The 10,024-nt window shown below is 48.3% G+C and overlaps 1 protein-coding gene across 1 annotated transcript; it reads right to left on the bottom strand.

The window, feature by feature from the left end:
* Nucleotides 1-4,592: 4,592 nt before the first annotated feature.
* On the bottom strand, nt 4,593-5,453 carry LOC115328870 (the record flags this gene model as incomplete). Its single annotated transcript, XM_029990306.2, has 1 exon — nt 4,593-5,453. A coding segment is annotated over exon 1 (861 nt), but the record flags the coding sequence as incomplete, so codon positions are not given.
* Between the last annotated feature and the right edge of the window lie 4,571 nt (nt 5,454-10,024).

Genomic DNA, 10,024 nt, shown 5'->3' with positions numbered 1-10,024 from the left:
CGGTATTGTTTTGGCAGGCTCTGGTCGTTCAACACCTGCCTCCGCCAAGCTCTCAAGGAGGCCCAGGGACGTCATAAAACGCCTACAAGCAAAGGTTTCCGGTTACAGAAAGACAATATCAAGACTGCGCAAGCAACAGAAGCAAATGCGTCAAACAGCTGCTGAAGCACTTGGAATGGTGCGTCCGTTTGTGACAGAAGAGGTGTTTGGACTTATCTTGTCGCATGTAAAATTAGGGCGCAAGGGACGAGAAAAACGGTTTCCACTGTGGCTCAAGAAGTTTGCTTTGCATCTGAACTTTCATGGCCCACAGGTATACCGTTTTTATCGTTACATTTAACGCTTCTCACACAGCGTTCACTGCGTAGGTGGCTGTCGAACGTAAAAATGACTCCTGGTATACCTAGTGTCATGTCCTCCATCGAATCTCAAACTCGGTCTTGGAATGCAGGTGATCGTGTGTGCACCTTGATTTTTGATGAGATTGTTTTAAAGAAGAAATAGACATACGATCCTGCACACGACATTGTCCATGGATTTACAGATGACGGTGTTGAACGAACCTCGTTCATTGCAGATCGAGCCCTGGTTGTTGTGGTCTCTGGAAGTTTCAGGATGCGGGTTCAGCCCCTCGCATACACTGTTGTGCACACTCCAACACCATCTTCTGTTATCTGGAGCCTCCTGATTTATCTCATTCGAGAGCTTGAGACTGTTGACTTCACTGTAAAGGCCGTGGTCTGTGATCAGGGGGCTTCAAACGTAAGCTTAGCCAGTCAACTTGGTAAATCTGCTGATAATCCATTTTTTGAAGTCGACAACGAACATGTTTACGTTATGTTTGATGTTCCGCACCTCATCAAAACAACCAGAAACAATCTCCAAGCACACAAACTTTGCATTGGGGAAGAGGTCATTGAGTGGTCCCATGTTGTTAAACTTTATCGTTCTACTTATGAGATGAGGTTACGATTGGCTCCAAAACTTACTGAGGGGCACGTTTTTCAAAAACCTTTCAGTAACATGAAAGTAAAGCGTGCCACACAGGTCCTGAGTGCCTCAGTCTGTCTTGCCGTTCTATCCCTTGTTGATGCCAAGGAGCTTCCTGAGGCAGCCATGGCTGCAGCCTATTTCTGTGATAGAATGGACAGACTTTTTGAGTGTTTAAATAGCTCGCAATTCAAGAAGACGGGGCAGAAGTTGCGTCATGCCATTCTGAAAGGAGAATCTGAGATACTCGATTTCCTTCACCAACAACTCGCATGGATTTCAACATGGAAGTTCCAAAGTAGGAGGCAGCCACAAACAATCATAGGGTGGAAAGTTACAATAATGAGCGTCCTCATGCTCTGGGATGAGCTTTCAAACAGCTATGCCTCTAAATTCTTACTTACTCGACGCCTGCAGCAAGACCCACTGGAGAACATTCTGGGGCAATACGACAAAAGCTAGGCTGCAATACAAACCCAAATGTGAATCAGTTCACCTCAGGACTGAAACACATAGGGATAAAGAAACTGTTCAGGCTCTCGAAGAATGGAAATATAGAGGATGAAAAGGCTGACCTCCTCAAGGAGTTGCCAATATTTTCGCACCATGAAAGTTTCATTGCAATGTGGAATGTTTTCCAGTTGATAACTTCCCGCCACTAGAAGATATTTCTGAGCTGGCATCAGACATCAGGTCTAGCATAATTGATGACTCGTGCACTTAATACGTTGGAGGCTATTTGATCAAACTCTTCCTTGAACAGACAACCCACAGCTGTGGCTGTTCTATGCTGCTAAAGGATGAGTCTGACAACTTGACCGGGCCTCGCCAGTATTTTCATATGCTTAAAGCACACCTCGTGCCTGGGAAACTCTTCGGAAACCTAGTAGTACCATCACAGGCCGCCTTTAACTTCATTCAGAAACTAGAAAATCACTTTCTTGCCGTAATAGAGGGTGTAGCGCATGTTCGAGGAGTGTGTGCTGCCTTGTATCACACACTCTCAGGGCTGGGTGGTTTCAGCCTTTGCTCAGAAAGGTGTCACAAAAGGTTCTTAAAAATGTTTTGCCGAACACGGTTGTGTCGGCATGTTAGATTCCTTAACCGGAACTTGGACAAAGTTCGGCTACACTCTTCAGTTGCTAGTAAGCAACTAGGTAAGTTTAACTGTTAATAGCTTAATAGCATATTAACAGAGGCGGTTGCCAAATCAAAAACAGAAAGTGCTTATTAATTGGGCAGTGTAGCTTGCACTCCAAACATTTGTTTCCTTTATTTCCAGGAAATGTGTATCACGGCCGGGCCAGCCCCCATACACAAATATTTATCCACTTTCTACAGAATTTCTATAGAAAATAGTGTATAGAAGCTACAGCTATCTAGAAGAAAATGTGTCCAGTTGTGTACCCGCCTCTATACCTTTTTGCTTTTTTTTTCTGAAGTAGTACTTCTTTCCTGAACAAATGTATTTCGGGGAATGTTTAGGGACGTTGAATCATGGTTGAATATCTATGGTTGAATCTTGTCAGATCCCGAATAGAGTTCTCACTCTTCTTTTTTTTTGTGATGGCTCACCCGCAGAGAATTTTAGGCAATGCCATCTCGCGTGTTTTATATTAGCCGGAAATTCGAATTTTGTACTATCCGGTGTGTGCTTCGCCTGGTAATGATAGCGATGTCTTGTTTATTTCTGCACTTACTTCCCGTGCCCGAGTCGGCGTGAAGGTGAACGGATCATTGAGCATGTTCCCTGTGGAAAGCTTTTGTTAACTTGGCTCTGCTAAAGATCTTTTACGAAGTGTACGATATGCCGAACTCCTTCATATTCATTTATTTTTGTGAGTATCTATTCCTTATAAAACATGCAGAGCTTCTGAAATAAACCATGTACATATGAATGTGGTTCAATAAAATGTTTTCAAACCACTTACTGTTGTTGACCCCAAAACATCCCAAAATGCTCCACCAGCCAGGGGTCAACGTGGCGATTATGTACTTCAATGTGTACAATAAGTTGAAACTTTGTTCGACACATTTTGCAAGAATTATATCGTAAAATTAAAATAAATCTGCATCAACATAAAAAAAAAAAAAGAATCATCGGCTCCGGAGCCAAGGAGCTCCCGAGAGCCTAGCGAGGAGGGAGGCGAGAAGGAAAGAAAGGGAGAAAAAGAGAAGGAGAAGGGTACTGAAGAACCGAAACAAAAATGCTCAAACCGAAACCGAAACTAACTTGACCAGAACCGGAACCAGATTGTGTTTAATACCGCCCGCTCAGAGCGCTAGCTGTAACTGCTCTATCTGGGCTGCTGGGGCCTATGGCAGTGTCCGTTCTTTACCTTGTGTATATTACTCTATGGTTTACCAGTGTAGGGACTGGACTTTGGTGGTCGAAGTCGGCCTCGGGAAATGTTTGATGGCTTGTACCTTTGATGGCAATGGACGGATGCCCGAGGAGTCAAGCCGATGACCAAGAAATTCCAATTCCGGAACTCCGAACACACTTTTCGTGGCGTTGATGACAATGCCGTGGCTGCGCAGTCGTTCGATGAGGAGGTCTAAGTGGGTCGTGTGCTCTTCCGGTGACTTGCTGGCTATGAGCAAATCGTCTACGTACGCGAAGACAAAAGGTAACCCTCGTGTGACAGCGTCGATGAACCGTTGGAATGACTGAGCCGCATTTCTTAGGCCAAAGGGTATGCGGAGAAATTCAAAAAGTCCAAACGGTGTCGTGATCGCTGTTTTCGGGATATCTTCTTCGGCCACGGGAATTTGGTGGTAGGCCCGCGTCAGATCGATTTTGGAGAAGACCTTCGCGCCTTGTAGGTTGACCGTAAAATCCTGGATGTTAGGTAGAGGGTACCTGTCCGGTACAGTGTTCTTATTTAGGGCACGATAATCGCCACACGGCCGTCAGTCTCCATTTTTCTTCGACACCATGTGTAATGGAGACGCCCAGCTGCTAGACGAGGGTCGGATGATGCCAAGGTCCAACATGTGTATAAACTCTTGGCGAGCATCGCGGAGTTTCTCTGGGGCTAGACGGCGGGGACGACAGTAAACAGGTGGTCCTGTCGTCACGATGTGGTGTTGTACGTCGTGCGAGACGAATTTGGTCCAATCAGGTGACTGAGTAAGGCTCGGAAACTTACTCAGTGAAGTCTTGAACGATTCTTCCGGGATCGTGCAGGCAGACGTGTAGACTGCATTGTCGTCCGTTGCGGTACCATGGATGGAAAGTCGCGTGGTGGAGTCTATCAGTCGCCTGCTTCTAACATCCACGAGGAGCTTGTAGTGGTTGAGAAATTCCGCGCCGAGAATTCCTTGACTGACGTCGGCCACCAGGAAGATCCACCGGAAAACCCGTCGGAGGCCGAGGTTAAGGGTGATCGACCGTTCTCGGTAGACTGGAATCGCGCTGTTGTTCACTGCGCGCAGAAAATAGATCGGTGTCAAGGAACGGTCGGCACGCGTTGCTGGAACTGCGCTGATCTCGGCTCCGGTGTCGACGAGGTACCGGTTCTTGGTGGCTCGGTCACACACGTAGAAAAGGCGACTTTCGTCGAGGCCCTGACCACTCGTCGCCTCTAGAGGTAGGCCGGCCTGTTTCCCTGCCATGAACAGGGGCGGAGGCAATGCCGAGCGTTGGCACCGAAGCGGCGGTGGTAGTAGCAGACCCCGGAAGGGCTCAGTGATCGCGTGTTTTCGCCGCGTGTACGACGAGATGTCGATTCGCCGCGTGCTCGACGAGACGTCGAACGTCTGCGATGTGACTCACGAGGGTGGGGGGTGCGGCCTCGTGTAGCTGCGACGACGATCTCCTCTAAACGTTGGCAAAGCTGCTCGATGTTGGCCTGGGGAGGCTGGCTGTTGGCGGCCGATCCAGAGTCCAGGGCTGTTGGTTGCTGTGGAGCCACGGTAACATTGGCGACGGATGGAGTGGTGACCTCCATCACGGCGTCGGCCAGCGCGGCAAGTCCGGGGAGGTCCAACGTTGTTGCTGTTGCCAAAACCATCTGGACATTGGAAGGTAGCCTTTGCAAGAACAGCTCACAGAGGAATACGTCGTCCAGATTGTTAGAGCGCTCTCCAAGAAGCTGGGTCATGCGTCGCAGCAACTGGCTTGGCCGCCGATCTCCGAGCTCTTCCGCCGAGAGAAGCTGCTGCACGCGGGAGCGTTCCGAAATCTCGGTGCGCTGGAGCAGAGCATCCTTCAGTTGGTCATATGGTGTTGCTGGAGAGGGATTTGCCAGAACGTCGTAGACTTCGTCGGCGGCAGCTGGTGAAAGAGCCGAGACGACGTGGTGGTACTTCCGGCCTTGTGTGGTGACCCCAGCGAGGTGGAATTGTGATTCCGCTTGCAGGAACCAAACTCGCGGATTGCGGTCCCAGTATGGTGGAAGGCGGACTGCGGCTGCTGCAACAGTGGCTCGCGGCGGGTCCGAAGGCTCTCCTTGCTGCATTTCACCCGTTCTAGTTGGCGATCACGTCCGTTTCACCAAATGTGGTGAAAGAAACAGGCAGGAGACGGACGTTCCAAAACAACGTTCTATTTCAGTGGTGTCTCGTCAGGAACTGCTCTTCGTGAGCGCGTTAGCGCGTGAGCGTATAGCTAGCGCGCGCGTCTCTTTTTCTCATTTTTCCTGTGTCGAGACTGGACTCGCTTGACGGTGCGTCCAGTCCCTACACCAGCTTATAGCCACTGTTTTCTTGTTATTTGTTTCGTTGTTAATAAACAGAGTTTATCACCGTTACCAACGTGACTGGTGTCTAATAGGGCTCAACGAGCAGCATGCCACGCGAGTACGAACCCGCTTCGCGGTAGAGCGTCTCGCTGCGAAAGTGGTACTCCCAAAGGCAGTGGCCCCAAAGGAGAACCACAATAGTTACTGCGAGATGGCGCCACCGGTCCTTGCGCGACTCGAGCTAAACTCGCGCGTGCAGCCGCACAGTTCTCGGAGTGGCAGAGTTGCGATGGTCTTTAGTTCGGTTATGGCAGCTGGAACTCGGCTTCGACTGGTGTGTTTATTACGTCCAAAAAAGTGGTCCCTCCATTTCTGCCTGATGATGTCTTAGATTTGCCATGCTGTCGACGGTCGCAATCCTGGCCACGTTCCAACAGCGGTGGTGTGCTTGGTAAACGTCTCTTTTGCAGCAGGTCGCTCTCCAGTGTTACAGTCTACAGAAGCTTCAGGAGGTAGAAGTTGGGACGCCGGGACGACATGGACACTTTTTTTCGCTCGTGCTTTTCGACAGCTTTTCTGCGGCCAACGGCCAGGATCGCGACATCCGACAGCATGACACTCCGGCTTCTGGGACGTTATTTGTTGCCCTTCAGGACCACTTTTTATGTATGGGCGATATAGGACCCTAAACACACCAGTCGGAGACACGCTCCAGGCACCATAGTTTGGTTCTCAAGTACGGATCGGAGCCACTTTTTCAAAGCTGGTTAAATTGCAGTAACTCAACTGAGATATTCTTGTAATTTTGGCAGAGACAAAATAGCAGAAGGTTGTCGTCAGCTAGAGCAGAAACATCGGAGCGCTCGCATGTGTGTGGTTCGTACATATTTATGCATCAAGAGCTACGATGCATTGCAGATCATTTTAGCAGAGGAGAGTGAACAATCAAAACAATGACGTGCTAAGAAATATTGTTGTCGGATGCGAAACGTGTGTGTGTGTGTATTGAAGAACATGAATCACAAAGATATTGGTAGCGTGTCAAATGTTCTTGGAGGCCTTCAAATAGAGCGATGCTTAGCGAAATCTACCCTTGATATTGTCACGAACGACAAGTGATGAGGCGATAATAACTGAAGAAACTAAACGTTTAATGGGGCGAACTTGTTTCCTAAAATAAAAAGGGAACAGAAGAAAGTAGAGCGTCGCGGGCGTCGAAGTCAGCGTGACAGCAGAGTCGAACGCTGGGGCGAAACTGACTCCTGCTTGCCACCCGGAACCGCTTTTGTACACGCGTGGGCTTCAGGAGCATTCGGCGTAGAAGGTTCGGCGCGTAGAACATTCTAACCTTGAATCAGCCCCCCGAGACGGTTCTCGAATTTACCAGAATACTACTGAAATTGGAAAACCAGAATACTAGTCTGCAGGAAGAAACTAAAAGATGCGCCGCTCCCTGGAATCGAACCCAGGCTTTACGCGTGGGAGCCAGGTACGATAACCGTTAGGCCACGCGCGCGCTGCCTGCTTGGCCAGCTGCGCGCGCGGCATTGCTCCCCCCTTTAAAAAGTGCATCGTCCCGATGCAACGAAAAACAAAACAAAATAAAAAAAAAGCATGTAGAGCGTCGCGGGCGTCGACGTCGACGTGACAGCAGAGTCGAACGCGGCAGCGAAACTGACTCCGGCTTGCCACCCGGAGTCGCTTTTGTACACGCGTGGGCTTCAGGACCATTCGGCGTAGAAGGTTCGGCCCGTAGAACATTTTAACTTCAAATCAGCCCCCAAGACGGTTCTCGAATTTACCAGAATACTACTCTGCAGGAAGAAACAAAAAGATGCGCCGCTCCCAGGAATCGAACCCAGGCTTTACGCGCGGAAACCAGGTACGATAACCGTTAGGTTACGCGCGCGCTGCCTACATGACCAGCTGCGCGCGCGGCAATATATGCACTGAAGGTAATAATAATGATTCTAAGTATAGACCACTTACAACATAACCGCTTATAGTGCAGGACCGTGTATAACGCGGCTTTTTTAAACCACCGGTTCGCCTCCCATAGAACTCCATATAATTACATACCGCTTAAAATGCAGGGGCGCGAAGGGAAATACCCGTTATAGTGCGGTTTCTGGAGCAGCGCGCCGACCGCGCCGACCGACCCGCGCAGCGAGCACGCTTCCCTGTGCGACATTAGATAACGGCGCTAGCCGCAAGCGGCACTCGTGGGGGCAAGCATGGCAAGGAGGTTGCTCGAAGAAGCGGGGGAGAAGCGAAGAGAAAGGCTTCCGTTGCCATAGCGACGAGAGACGCACGCAGGTGTCGTTCACGGCGCGGGGCGTTGGAGCGAGCCCAACCAGCCGTTCGCGCTCGTTGCATGCCGGTCAAGGGCCGGCTTCTTCTATCCGCAAACATGGCGTCGGTGGTAATCGTCGACGACAACGGCGTAGTAGAAGCTCACCGTTCCGCGTAAAAGCGCTATCCTTGACTGTGAATTTTCGTTGTGTGTCGCTATGATAACCCAGCACGTACTAGAAGGGAAGATCCACCAACTCGTGCGGCGATGTCGTGACGGCACTCTCAAGACCGCAGAAACGCCCGTGTCGTCGTGTTTGTTTACTTCGACTACAGTGGTGCTTTCTAAGCATTTGTGTTTTCGAACATCGACAGATTTTTTATATGGAGAATTTCATGCCTTTTTTAGAGCATTTCATGCGCGTACCGTATAAAGGACGCGAATTTTAACGCATTTTCATCACCGGAGAAAAGTGATTAGGGTTAGCAATCCTGAACGCTCGCAACGTCCGTCCGCAACCCGCGACGCTGTTAAAAAGCTGCGCCAGGCAAAAGTCACTCATTTCTTTCAAAATGTGTGACACACTTAAGAGAGAAGTGTACTAGTCTGGTGAAATAAAGACTTTCCTCAAAAGTGAGCTTTATTTTTTATCGAATATAAAATAAATTGTTTTACAAAGGTAAGTTGTCTCATGGCATGTATTTTAGCTTGAAAAATTCATGTTTTGGTTATAGCGCGGTACCGCTTATAATGCGGATTGTCGCGACTCCCGCGACATACGTTGTATGTGGTCTAGACTTACTATGGCTTATCAATTTAAAATGGGTAATTACGAAGAAAAGCAATGTAACTGCTTGAACCTGCCATCCATTGACAAGGGATTTAACTTAATTTCACTTTTCGCGATATTTTCTGATTACCATTCAACCAGCCATGGCGTCGGTGCATTGTTTTAGTTATTTTCACAGTTACTTGTGATTTAGCGATTTGTTTACGCTGCCTTGGTGTTGCCAGGTGCTGGCAAAGGTATTGTATAACAGCGCAAGTGAGGCGTAAAGTGCTCGAAGGGGCTGGGTTTCAGTGGTTTCTGTTTAACAATGCAGTGGAGACAATGAGGAGACCGAGTGACTGATCTTAAGAATAGAGTTCCTTTTCTGCACAGGAAGCAGGCACCGATAATAAATTCTAGTTCAAAAGCTCGCGCTGAGTTTTATTTGCTGCTCACTATGCCCAAAAAGCAAAAACCTGTTTGAACGGGTGCGAAGCCTCTGGGGAGGAGGTGATGCAAGTAGTGCGTGATATATGCCTTTTCAAAAGTCATGCTAATTATTTTCAGGAGAATTATGGCAGCGTTCCGCTTACAGACTGAGAATAAACGTAGGGTTCTTGTTAGCACTCATTCAGGTAGATCCACCCTTCTATGGCAGGAATGTTGAGAAGGTGACGATAAAAAAAATGTCCTATCCAGTTTGAAGGGGAAGCGGTTCCCCTTCAAAAAATGTAATTTTGTATTGACATTCCTCAAAACCCATGGAGCAGAGCATGTAAGAAAGTTCATGCATAAGGCGCGACTTATCATTTGGTATGTTGCTTACGGAATCTTTGGTGGGCTCGTATATGTTGCACACATGACACACACACACACACACACACACACACACACACACGCTCACGCACGCACACACACACACACACACACACACACGTGCTCCTCATGCTTATTAGAAAGACTTCGGAAGTAATCCATTACTCGTTACATTTCTAAATATATACAAATGTATATATATATATATATATATATATATATATATATATATATCATACCGGCTCTAGAGAAATGTGCGTCTGCGAATACCCGCCCGACCAAAGCTCGCAAACGAGCGCTCGCGACAATGCATTTTTCAGTACTGCATGTAACTATACTTAGTTCATGCCTCAGCTGACAGTGCGTCAAAGATACATACATGATACCGGACCTTTAAGACGTTCCGGCAATGCCTAAAATGTCCCTTTCAAAAGGAAGCTTTCGCAGGACGGTTCCTTACCTCCAAATATC

Source organism: Ixodes scapularis, unplaced genomic scaffold, assembly GCF_016920785.2.
Source record: "Ixodes scapularis isolate PalLabHiFi unplaced genomic scaffold, ASM1692078v2 PGA_scaffold0__279_contigs__length_252992795, whole genome shotgun sequence".
Lineage (NCBI taxonomy): Eukaryota > Metazoa > Arthropoda > Arachnida > Ixodida > Ixodidae > Ixodes > Ixodes scapularis.
The sequence above is the reverse complement of the archived record's forward strand: the minus strand, read 5'-3'. Positions and strand labels throughout refer to the sequence as shown.